This window comes from Bipolaris sorokiniana (genome assembly GCF_000338995.1).
Source record: "Bipolaris sorokiniana ND90Pr unplaced genomic scaffold COCSAscaffold_18, whole genome shotgun sequence".
NCBI classification, from domain to species: domain Eukaryota; kingdom Fungi; phylum Ascomycota; class Dothideomycetes; order Pleosporales; family Pleosporaceae; genus Bipolaris; species Bipolaris sorokiniana.
This window is the reverse complement of record NW_006911912.1, coordinates 297,065-309,457: the sequence shown is the minus strand read 5'-3', so window position 1 is coordinate 309,457 and position 12,393 is coordinate 297,065. Positions and strand designations below refer to the sequence as shown.

The 12,393-nt window shown below is 48.3% G+C and overlaps 3 protein-coding genes across 3 annotated transcripts; 2 read left to right on the top strand and 1 right to left on the bottom strand.

The window, feature by feature from the left end:
* Positions 1-99: 99 nt before the first annotated feature.
* On the top strand, positions 100-3,677 carry COCSADRAFT_176125 (uncharacterized protein; the record flags this gene model as incomplete). The annotated part of the gene is made up of 3 exons (XM_007707163.1): positions 100-184; positions 247-3,549; positions 3,598-3,677. The coding sequence occupies 3 exons, from the start codon at positions 100-102 to the stop codon at positions 3,675-3,677; spliced, it is 3,468 nt and encodes a 1,155-aa protein (XP_007705353.1).
* Positions 3,678-4,946: 1,269 nt separating this feature from the next.
* Positions 4,947-5,925, top strand: COCSADRAFT_165133 (uncharacterized protein; the record flags this gene model as incomplete). The annotated part of the gene is made up of 3 exons (XM_007707162.1): positions 4,947-5,000; positions 5,182-5,461; positions 5,618-5,925. 3 exons carry the CDS (start codon positions 4,947-4,949, stop codon positions 5,923-5,925), a joined length of 642 nt encoding a protein of 213 aa, XP_007705352.1.
* Positions 5,926-6,454: 529 nt separating this feature from the next.
* COCSADRAFT_261266 (uncharacterized protein) lies at positions 6,455-8,203 on the bottom strand. The gene is made up of 4 exons (XM_007707161.1): positions 7,718-8,203; positions 7,204-7,662; positions 6,904-7,139; positions 6,455-6,781 (listed from the first exon to the last, which is right to left on the bottom strand). The coding sequence occupies exons 1-4, from the start codon at positions 7,898-7,900 to the stop codon at positions 6,562-6,564; spliced, it is 1,098 nt and encodes a 365-aa protein (XP_007705351.1). The 5' UTR covers positions 7,901-8,203; the 3' UTR covers positions 6,455-6,561.
* Positions 8,204-12,393: the final 4,190 nt, after the last annotated feature.

Genomic DNA, 12,393 nt, shown 5'->3' with positions numbered 1-12,393 from the left:
TCAGCGTACTAACTGCCTGCCCTCAAGCTTGCCGAAACAACTGTGCTGTGGTGAGCCATTGTGTTGCTCGGTCGTACCAGCCCCATACACGGAACGACCATGACCAACGTCGAGAGCACGAGCCTGTCGGGCCCCACGAACACGCCGAGCGATGACTCCAATAGCTCTGGCAACAGCAGTAATTGTTAGTACAAGACGTATACAAATTTTACACCGCGGAGAGCTAACCGCAACTGCTAATTACAGCTTCCACATCCACCGTGAAGCCCGAAGCCTCCCCACCCACCGTCCACTCGTTTCCTCCACCCAAGAACGACAAGCCCCGGCCTCACATCTGCACAACATGCACGCGTTCCTTTGCGCGACTAGAACATTTGAAGAGACACGAGCGATCACATACAAAAGAAAAGCCATTCGAGTGCCCGCAATGCACAAGATGCTTTGCACGGCGCGACCTGCTCCTGCGCCATCAACAAAAGCTCCACCAGCAGGGCGCGACTTCTGCCCGCCCCCGCACTGGACGTAGGGAAAGTACGACAGGCCTCCCAACCAACCCCACTGCCCGAGTACGCAAAAACTCAGTATCGAGCAACGCTGGTGGCGCCGTCGCCAAGACCATGAGGCCGCGCGCCAATACCATCAGTCACATCGATCCCAACTCGTTCAGCAGCTTCCTCGCATCTTCGGTGTCAGCAAACAGGGGAGGTGTTCCTGGTCACTCACATCACTCAAGTCTTTCTGGTATCAGTCAGTTTGACTACCGGGGCATGTCCACGTCTATGGGCAACCACGGACAAGCTCAGCCTCTGCCGAGACTGGACACCCATGTTGGATTTGGCATGGGCGGAGGCCTTCGCACAGCTCCAATCCCGGGCATGGCTGGACCTGATGACCGTGAACTCGAAAAATTCTTTGGAACATCGACCTCCTCTACCATTAACCCCAACCAGTTGCATCATTTCAATGCCAGCGTCGGAATCCCCGCGTCACCCTTTAAACGATTTGCAAACCCGTTCGCTGGGAACAACCCGATCGAGGAGGACGATTTTGGCTGGGGCATGGGTATGGACAATTCCATGATGTTTTCGGGGGCAAACGAGTCGGCACTGGATGGCTCATCACCATCAGCGATAAGTACTGCCAGCCAAGGTGCCTTCCATGACATGATGCTAGATGGCTCCAGCCAGCCAAACTCGGCAGCCATGTGGCACAACCCTCTGGTGACGCATACTAGCATTGACACTACAGCCTTCTCTCTCGACGCCATGGCTCCAGTCTTTCCTGAGCTCATGATGAACACTGGCACCTCACAGGAACTTGGCGATCAGGGTGTTCAGAATGATTTCTACACCTCTACACCACCTCCTTTAGCGGCCATGAGCCCTTCAGCTGGAATACCCGGTATGCCGAACCAGTATTTTCAGACGCCCATGACATTCGCTTCTGATGCCAACAGCATATCATCATCCTCTATCAATGGCAGCGCAGGGCACAGCTCCGTTTCCTCATTTTCCACTGAAACAATCACAGAGTCTACAAGGCAAGCTTTGATGCACAACTTGAGTCAAGCCATGGGTTACGGCCAAACACCTCAACGAAGGTTCTCCCAGCCAGCCATCAGCTCTCCTCTGTCCTCGAACGGGACTAACAAGCATTCAAATCTGGCTGGCCTACTGCCCAGTACTTTCGACATTCAACGCTACGTGAACGCCTACATACAATACTTCCATCCCCATATGCCTTTCCTACATATTCCAACACTTTCTTTCGATACCCCAGCGTATACATATCAGCTCCGCACTGCTGGCACATTCAACCAAGATACCATGGTTGGAGGAGGTGGTTGTTTGATTCTTGCAATGGCTGCAATTGGGGCCCTATACGAATTTGACCAAAACGTAGCCAAAGACTTGTTCGAGGCAGCAAAAAAGCTGATCCTCTTCTATCTTGACGAGCGCCGCAAAGCCGGTCTATCCGCTGTCAATGGACCTAGTGCTGCCAATGATAACATCAACAAACCACCCTTGTGGCTGGTCCAGGCCATGCTACTCAATCTCATCTTTGGACTCAACTGTGGCGACCGGCAGGCTGCAGAGGTCGCAAGCACACATTGTGCCGCCCTCGTGAGCCTAGCAAAAGCTGCAGGCTTAGACAAGCCCACTCCTCCAGAGCAAACTATGCCCAGCCCCCCAAGCAATACCAATGGGGATTTCAACATGTCAGATGATTCCAAGTTGTCTCTTGATCAGCAAAAGGATACCGTAGATGAGCACACACAATGGATACAATGGAAGAAGGCTGAAGAGCGCAAGCGAACCTACTTCGCCATCTTCTCAATGTCGAGCTTGCTTGTTTCGGCATACGCACACTCACCTCGGATTCTGAACTCGGAGATCCATCTGGATCTCCCTTGTGAAGAGGATCTCTGGTCCGTCGACAACCCTCAAGCATGGGCAGCAATGGGAGGACCGATGCTTGCGCAAACTCGGGGCTTGTCCTTCATTACCGCAATGACATACCTCCTTGAAGCTAGTACACGACAATCAACCTCAAGGATGCGCAATGCCTACCCAAATGCCTTTTCAGGAGGCCAAACTGTCAACAACCTTTCTGAGAGCGATATTCGGCCGAGCACTTTCGGTTGCTACGTGCTTATAAACGCGATGCACGTCTATATTTGGGAGACGAGGAATAGACACAATGGTCGCTTGTGGAAGGCCCATGAGACAGAAGCTATGCATGCGCAAGTCGAGCCTGCTCTCAAGGCTTGGCAAGTTGCTTGGAGAGCCAATCCAAACCACAGCATCGAGCGACCGAGTCCCTTTGGGCCTCTGTCTGCTGACTGCATACCGCTGCTGGACCTTGCCTATGTAAGGCTTTTCGTAAATCTTGGTCGAGCAAAGGAGCTTTTGTGGCAACGTGACTTTGACGGCATGGCAAATGAACTGGCCAGAGGTGTCGATGTTGTAGGTCAAACGGAAGATTCACCTGAACGGGCCTCTTCTATGGACCTAAATCAGACGGCTTCTCCGGGTCAAATGAACTCGCAGGACCAAATTAGCCCTGGAAACAGTGGCAATGGTCTTCCGAACAGTGCTTCTTCGAAACGCGAGAGGCATCTCCGCAAGGCTGCCTTCTATGCCGCCGATTCTCTTTCCATGGCGCATAAGCTGAACTCCTCATTCGCCGATTTTACAGCAAGAGAATTGCCCAACTCTTCTGCATTATGCACATTCGACTGCGCACAGGTCCTGGCCGAATGGGTTGCAACCCTTCAAGACCGTGTCGGACGCTATCTTGGAGTATTGGGCAGAGATGAAGTCAATTTCTCAGAAGTACCAGCCATCTTGCTACTCGAAGAGGAAGATGTGAAGCTGTTGCAGAAAATTGCAGACATTCTTCATCACGCAGATATGAAGCTGGCCTACGATATCTCCTCAAACAATATGCCGATGCTAGGTGGTCTTTCAAACCTGGGACATTGCGGCTATGGTACCAAGCTACTGATGGTGACGGCCTATATGCTGTCCAAGTCAGTTGTCTGGCCTGGTGAGTAAATATCAGAACCCGTGTATATCAGCACTAATGTTGTCGCAGTCACTCATATCCAAGCACGTGCTCTCGAAGCACACGCTCACCATATCAGCCAGCGTGCTGAAAACTCTACCATTCAGTAAATACCAGTTGTCACCGAACCTGTACACTACCATAAGACACGGAATCTCTTCGGTGACTATTCTTGTTAACCGTCTTCGCATTTCTGCTGCACAACGTGTATCAACTACCAGAGGACTATTTTGCGACCCCAGCATTTGTCCTCGAAGTCTTCTTCTACGACATTTTTAATCCTTTGCGCTCGGCAGCAGCGCTTCCGAAGCTTCACCAACCAAAACAAAACACCAAACTTCAAGACGTGGCTTTGACATGGATTTTCTCGGATGTACAGACGAGCTAGGTCAAGGCAACCTATTTTCGATGTCATACCCGACCATCAAAAGCACTGTTCTCCTTTTTTTTTTTTTTTAATCAGCAGGCGTTTGGAAGGAATGCAAGAGCGTTCCGTTTTTACATCTCACGGGTTATGTATTAGGGTTCTTTTTGTATAAAGGTTTCCATGCATGAGGCAATCTTGGCTAGGTCCGCAGACCTATCTCTTATGAGATTGGCAATTTACTGCGCATATTCGAAAGAAGGGACGATGTTACGACATATTCCTTCACTCACTATATTTATGTAAGGAAACCGGGCTATCGGAGTGGGTTGGCGCAAATGGGGAACTCATGGTCCGAAAAAAAGTGTTATGGATGTACGCAGTCTAGTGACTTGATGCACGAATTGAATGAAACTTTTTCTCTTCTCTCTCACAGCATTGCTGCCTCTTTGGAATATGAGCTATCTGAGCAAATAGTCGTTCGTCAATGACTTTGACATCCTCTTGCTAAATCACGGTTGTAAATTTTCACGAACGTTACATAATACTATCTTTCGGTTGGAGACCGCAACCTGACTCTTCTTTGGTTAGCTACACTAGTTGAAAAAGCTGAACTTGTGGTAGATGTTGTCTTAATCGTAATTAGAGAGTAGATGAAGTCATGTTGCTTTGGTCAGAAATCAACACAAATTCGCCATAGATTTTGCGGTCTTAGGGTTTTTTTATACACTCTGGGGTATTCTATATGCCCAGGAACTCATGTCTACCTAAAGAACCATATAATGTTTGAGTTCTACTGTTTAAACAAACTTACCTCAGATGGTGCTCAACGCGCTGATTGGCTGAGCATCAAAGCTTGGATCGCGTGCACCTTCCGCGTACAATCATTGTTGATCTAAAAACCACGACACAACTCGAGCAGCGACACACAAACACAAAAGCCAACATTGATTACCGGCTCCATTGGGAAGAGATATAGTACATTAGTCCGGTAGTATCTTGCACAAAAAGCAACATGTCAAGGCCAGCGGCGCGGAAAGCGGCACCCAAGGGCGAGTACATTGAGACGGTGCGTCCAAACCAGCACAACATCACTATATCGCACATTTTATTCTCCCAGAGAAACAATCAACCCCATTGCCTTTCCATAAGCTATTCCAACTTGCCCCATCGCTCTCCACTCACCAAAACCCCACCATGTCACTAATCCACCACAACCACCATCTCTAACCCTCCCTGCCCCCCACCAGGACTCAGGCAACAAAGTCTCGCGCCGCAGCGCCATCACAGGCACGGCCAACATCACGCTGGGCGGCCGCACTGTCATCATGGCCGACGTGCAGCTCCGCGGCGACCTGCACCCGACGCGCAGTGCGCCCTCGCAGTCCGGCAAGGACGTCACCCCGACGAGCATCAGCATCGGGCGGTGTACGGTGATTAGCCAGGGCAGCGTGATTAAGCCGCCGAGCAGGATTAGTCGGGGCCAGGTGCATTATTATCCGATGAAGATTGGGGATAATGTATTTGTTGGTACGTTTGACTTTACACTTGCCTTCCTTTTGTTTCGTTTTACTATTCATAGTTATATGAGCGGTTTTGGGAGGGAGGGAGGGGGAAAGAGATCATGTCATGGATTCTATCTCATAAATATGGAATACGAAGGTTTGAAATCTGACGATATAGCAGGTCCTAATTCGACTATCCAAGCCATATCTATCTCGTCTCATGTGCATATTGGCAATAATTGCACTATCGGACCGTTTGTTATCATCAAGGAGAATGTAAAGATACTGCCCCATACAGTTATACCTGCAAACATGGTCATTGCATCTGGATCTGTAATCGGAGGCCGGCCAGCGCGAGTCGTCGGCGATGTAGGCGAGGGATGGGGTGTTAGCGGTGGCGGAGGCGGCGGGCTGGGTGTCGGGGGTGGCGGCGAGGAGAAGTGGGTTGAAGGTGGGGATTTAAGGGAGCTAGTGAGGAGTATACGGTAAACAAGTCCAGTCCAGTCCAGTCCAGTCCAGTCCAGTCCAGTCCAGCGCAGTTCGAATGGGTTAGGGAGGGAGTGTGAGAGGAAGAGAAGGGGAAAGGTTGCAAAGTGTTCTCTAGCTAAATCCGATTTTATATGTATTAAGATGAATCTATTTATCTGCTAAAGGCCGTTCTCGTATATACAGCGTGTATCTATGCTTTCGCTTGAGTGAGAAAATATCTCCGTCTACAAGACAATCTAGTGTCTTGCTACAGCCAGCCTGTGCTGAGGACGCGGAGGGCACCGCAGGACTGAACCCCAGGTTCGTCCAACTGTACTGCATGGGCAGCGACCATGAACTCATCGCGATAGAGCGATAGAAAAAAGGCTGGTCGCTCCATGTATCTCTCTTCCTCGTTATACCCCTCCCTTGGTTTCTCTCCATCCCTCAATCATCTGCCTCCCTGCTCGCGACTCGTCCTAGCCTATGCTGCATGTGCCAAGGCTGTATTGGTCTCCCGCCATGCTCATTTGGAACTTGTAAGCATGCGAACATCATTTTTTTTCCTTTGCCGCGAAGCATTGTATTCTACTCTGACCGTGTTTTTCCCCAAAATCCTAACAACTACGCCCAGAAATAAAAAAGAAAAACAAGCTTTCACACCAATTCTGCTCCCTTTTGGGCTTTGACTTCCATGGTGGTGAGCTCGAATTCCCTTTTCTGAAAGATGCCTTGGTTGTCCCACGAATCGGGGTTGGGATCACTCTTTGTGTCGTTGAAGGTAGTGCGTGCGTCGGAGTAGATGTGTGCCTTGTGGGATGATTTTGTGCCAATGGTCGGGCCTGGACCGAATCCGAAGCCGAAAACGGATGGGCCTCTGCGGTAATAATGTCAGCAATGGGTCGATGATATAGATGAAGATAGAGTTAAAGTGGGGCGAACAGTTCCATGGGTTCCGTTGATGACCTGGGTCATCACGCCACCTTTGTTTCAACGTACCTGCTGCGCCTGGTCAACTCATCGCCAGATGCGAGTTTCTTCGAAGTGAGAGAGGTTTTGATATCGCGGATAAGAGGTCGTAAGACGGGAATACACTGGACGATGATGGTGCCGACGATCTCCGATGAGTACCAGATGTTGGAGTGGGCGTTGCGCCAAAAGTACCATTCGTCTTTCTGGTTACCCTCGTCCTTCCAGCCTGTGCGGATGGCTGATATAACGGCGACAACCATACCCTGATTGTTGTTAGCAATGTTGATATAAAGATGAATCAAGGTTCAAAAAGCGCGTATATCGTACCAGGCTCATGGCAACACAAAGACCAATTTTCTCAACCCTTCGCATATCGAGGTTCCAGGTAATGACCCATGGAAAGACTGCCAGGACGAAATCCATAATAATGTTGTAGACGTTGCCACCCTCTTTGAAATCCTCCCTGAACTTTGGCTCGAGACAGAAGTCGAGACGATACCAGACGTCGTAGGATGACTTTCCGCAGACCTTTGCCCATTGCAGGATAACTTTTGCGATCATGTACGAGTTCATAGAAATGATACAGAACCAGAGGATCCATCTTCCCCAGTTCTTGGTAAGCTTCAGCAGAGTGACTGCAAATGCCGTCTTGGTAAGCGATTGGTTGATAAGAGTGCCGCATGAAGTGATATTGATGAGTATGTGCATGCGATCATCCCAGGTAGCTTGGACATAACCAGTTGCGTATTCAAGAGTAATGATGGAGTTGTTGGCAGCTAGTATCACCTACGACACAGTCAGCACTGAGCAGTCACTCCTTAACGCGCACATGGTTACTCACCCATGAAATGAGGAGAATGTGGTCATCCCACCACAAACCATGTCGACGAGTAACTTTGATCCATATCCTCATAGCCAAGAAAGCAGTTGCACCGGCAAAGAGCGTCCAAAGCCCGACATTCAGTTGGACTGCAGGATCCACATAACCGTGTTGCGCGCCATCGTGTTTTCTACTGGAGATCATATTGTCATGTCGGTCGGAACAGCAACCGACGTACTACACGAGGCGCCTGGAATCGAAAAGAGTGTAAAGGTAACTGTAGACCAAGAAAGTTTAAAAGAGAATATGAACGAGCGGACGAGCGAACGAAATCTTCCGGTGCGCTGCAGGTAGAATAGATAGGACCGGGGTGGTTGGTGGACAAAGGAATCGACAGAATCGTCGCGCAGGATTGGAGCTGGACCAGGCTCGAGATGATTCAAACCCCCCCGCTCGGTCTGGCGCGAGGACCTGTGATGCTCTAGTTATCTTCAGGCTGTCTCCCTCGCATGGCTCACCAATATGCCGGGGATTCCAGACCCAGAAAAGGTGAAATGAGGTCCCGACCCACAGGACGATTGGTGGAACCACCAGTCCAGTAATGGCCAAGTCACCGGGGCCGTTGCACAATAACGGTCTTGTTTCCGTTAGATCCTGGGGAACCTCATATGGCTTGCTAGCCAAAAGCAAGTCTGGCTTATTCCTACCCGGCTTCTAGAGGCGTGGACTGACGCGGAAAGCCCACTGTCAAGTCGAACCGAGGAGGGAACAGGCCGATCCATGCCGTGTTTGTTTAAGCGGTGGGTCCATTCATGAATCTCCGAGCACGATGGAATCTGAGACAGATGCCACGCGCCTCTCCCAGGCCTTGGACAGTTTCGGAACGCTCGAGGGCAAACCGTCGCTCGGTTTACCACAAGTGTGCAGTGCTCGATCTAAATAGAACTCCTGCAGGGCGCCATATTGGTATGGTAAGCTTATAATGACTGGCGGAGAATTTCTTTCTTCTCGTATCCCTGTAAGGCGGCTGCACGGGTACAATCGAGTTTGATTGACGCAACTTGTCAGTAGCCAGGTTAGTGCAGCGGGAGGGGGGAAATACCCAAAGGAAAACCCCGCAGTTATGCCGTGTGATAAAGACAGGCGTACCCAGCGGGCAGACCCTGCTGTCGGGAGTCTCTGACGGCGATGACTACGGATTCGACAAACCACGAACGACGGAATAGGGAGCTTTGTTTCAAGCCATCACGTGCCAAGCAAACATGACATGGCTCAAAATCCAACAAAAGGGAAAGCCGGGTCCGGTCTGAGCTTGCACGTCATCCTCTCGGGTATCGTCCTTACTGTGTAGAACACGAGTTTCAGCTCGGCACTTGGCGCTACCCGCAACACACTCACATGCACTTCCAAACATGGGGTAGATAGATTGATGTACAGTCTTAGAGTATTGAATGGCGTGTCGCTATGCTAATTGAGAGATTTTTCTCGAAAGAATAAACGCGCGCACCAGTGAACCAGAGCGCCGCCACACCTTCCTCGACGCTAGTCGGCCAGACTTGGATTGTAATATATTATCTGCTCCCTATGACAAAAGCGCCTCAGCACGCTGCTGATACCTCGGTCTCTTGACATGTAGCCGTCTCAGCTGCGTGACAGCGTGGAAACACGATCAGAGTAAATAGGCTAATCATTCTTGTGTGTAACAACTAGTATATTCGTCTTCGACAACATGGACTAATCTGACAATTAGATAAGTAAACAGCTCGCTCGTATAAGAGTAGCCTCACACATGGTGCGACCCGCAAGCGACTTTGTGAGGCAAAACAAATGCCTAGCGCCTACGCAAATCCAGATGGAGATCAAAGCAAGACACGGTCCACTCGCGTGGAAACTCCACGTTCATCTGTACAAACTCTAAAAAAGTCCAAACACGCCTTTTCTTTGACTGAATGACTGATTTGAAAGTTTGGCTGGTGCGGATGACATGCTCAAAGCTCGAGAGAGTCGCACTACGTACCCCTCAGTACGCGGCGAGAAAGTCGGCCAAAATATGGGGTTGTAACAATAGCTGAGAACACTACTTCCAAATCGCTATAAATAATAGTGCCACAAATTGTATACGACATCGTTTCAAGTAGAAAATATTGGTATTCGTGATTACATGTTACTCAACACTGTCAAGGGTAAAGTATTGGTAAAAAGGTATTGAAAGTTGTGATACTGTTTTGGCGGCGCAAGTTCTGGTCAACATTCTTTCCTATCGCATTGATAGACCGCTACAGTTTCCAGTAAGTGAAGCATGTTCATATCTGGTAGCGATATCCCTGCTTGGAGATCTGCGTCTTACTGGGATGATGCAAGTTCGTTAGGGCAAGCACGCAAGAAAGGGTATGTACAATGGACGCTACGTCCGTATGTATCTCCAATGAACAGTCTTGCATAACATCGCCTGTCTGTATTTACCTCGTGTCTTTCCGAGTATTATGCTTATATCTTCCAAGGCAAGTATGATTATGATTGGCGCAGTGACCGGGTTAGTGCCCTACTAGCCCACACACTTTTACTCAAAATAGAACCTTTGATTTCGCTCATAATACCACGTTGGAACCGCGTACAAAGGTTCTCACGAGGGCAAAGGGTCATGACTTGTTGCCGTGGGGTCCAGAAGCACAGGACGACAAAATGCCACGTGGGAGAGGCAGATGACGATCTTAATTAATAAACGGCGATAGATTGCACTCAATCGGATCTCCAAAGTTCCCCTCGGGCTGCGGGCCATTTGGGCTCAGCTGAAAGTGCATTCACTAGGCTAGCCTAGGGGAAACAAACAAGAGACCCTTTTGCGCATAGACCTACTATCTATGTTTATGCAAGTGTATTTATTAGTATCAAGGGTTGATGGTTCACAATACGTGTGTACACCAAATCATAAGCTACACATAGTTTCCCTATTCGACCACGGTATGGCATTTTGCCTCGTATTCATAACATGCATCATTTCGATCCCGCAACCCCAAGGCTTGAGCGCACGAAAGTAATCTCAAAGTCTTGTGGCCAGCGCAGTAGCCTTATCACCAATTTCAACATCGGAATAGCGACTGTTCTTAATAATCAAGCGCTCAAGTCCCTTTAAAGGGCTGCATCGTCCAGCCATTTGCATCACGAAAACACTTTCTGTTATCTCTCTCCTTTTCGGTACCACTGCGGTGCATCCACATCGTGTTCCACACTGAACAAATCGCCGAAAGTGCTGAGAACTCACCCACGTGTCCCGTGAACCATCACTGCTCAGCAAGGCACTCGAAGCGAACTCCACGAAAATGTGACATGATGTATTTAGATATTATTCCAGCATACCACCCAATCCCTCCGTGTATCAACTTACATCGTATCTGGGATACCACGCACTCAGTTACTAGTAGTGACGGGAACAAAGTCCAAAAAATGACAATGCAAAGTAAGCTTCTCGCAAAAGTCAATACCACGAACGCAAGTGCACGGAATAATCCACGAATGACAGAAGCTGACATTGTTTATTTCCATGTTCTCACAATGTTTTCTACACATATTTTCAGTGTCCACTCACTGTCTCAAAAGCATATGTTTAGTACAAACAACAGAACGACTAGTGACAAATCAGCATATCATCATTTGTACAGTTAGCCATTGGAATATACAGAACCACGTATATATATATATATATATATATATCTTCAAAACGAGTCATTGGAACTTGCTCCAGAACATAACATATCATCCACAAAAGAGCACAACAACGTCTAGGCAAACTCATAAACACATGACTTATCCCATTGAACCACGAACCAGCAGCCAAAAACCGAGAAAGAAGACTACCTGCATAGCAACGATCAAATAGATGAAATGAGATTTCATCTCTTACCATGATACACTTGATTACCAAAGAATGCCCAATAAACATTAACATCCCATCACTCAACCCTTACACCACCCAACCCCCTAATTCCCCAAAAGTCACCCCAGTCAGCCACAAGTCCCTCACACGCCGCCAACCTAGATTTATCTACATCACACACAACTCAATTCTGCTCAATCAGTCAGTGTATCATCCCATCTTTCTTGGTACATATTGGGTTATCAAGTCCGTATGTAGACTTGTACGATATTCCTTTTGACAACACTCTTCTTCCAGAGAATCGGGATGGAACTGAACATCATCCAAGGGTATATAATATCAGTGCATAGTTTACTTTGGACATTGTTGTATAGGAACATAGAGAGCTAAGAGGAACTGTGTAGCGTTATTGTCACTGGTATTTGTAAAAGTCCGTTTTTTTTCCTTCTTCTTCGTGGGAATCTGCCAGGAAGGAATTCAAAAGACATTGTAGCACGGAAAAGTTACTATGTGACATTTAGGGGAAAAAGGGAAACTGTGAGGCGAATATGTGTTGTTTGATGTTCGCTTGGGTGACCGTATATCCCTGATGGTGGATATTTTTTTTAAAAAAAAAAGAAAGAAGGGAAGAAGGGGGTTTCGTAATACATTAGGAACATTGTATCTGGCAGGTAAATAACACAGCGTACTAATTTGATTTTACCAATCCACTTTTCACTCACACCACACAAGCACACAGAAGAAATAATTGCAAGACAAAAGGTATATTTGTATAGGGGGATATAAAGCGCAGCACACACTATCCGTATGCACTGAAAGAGTT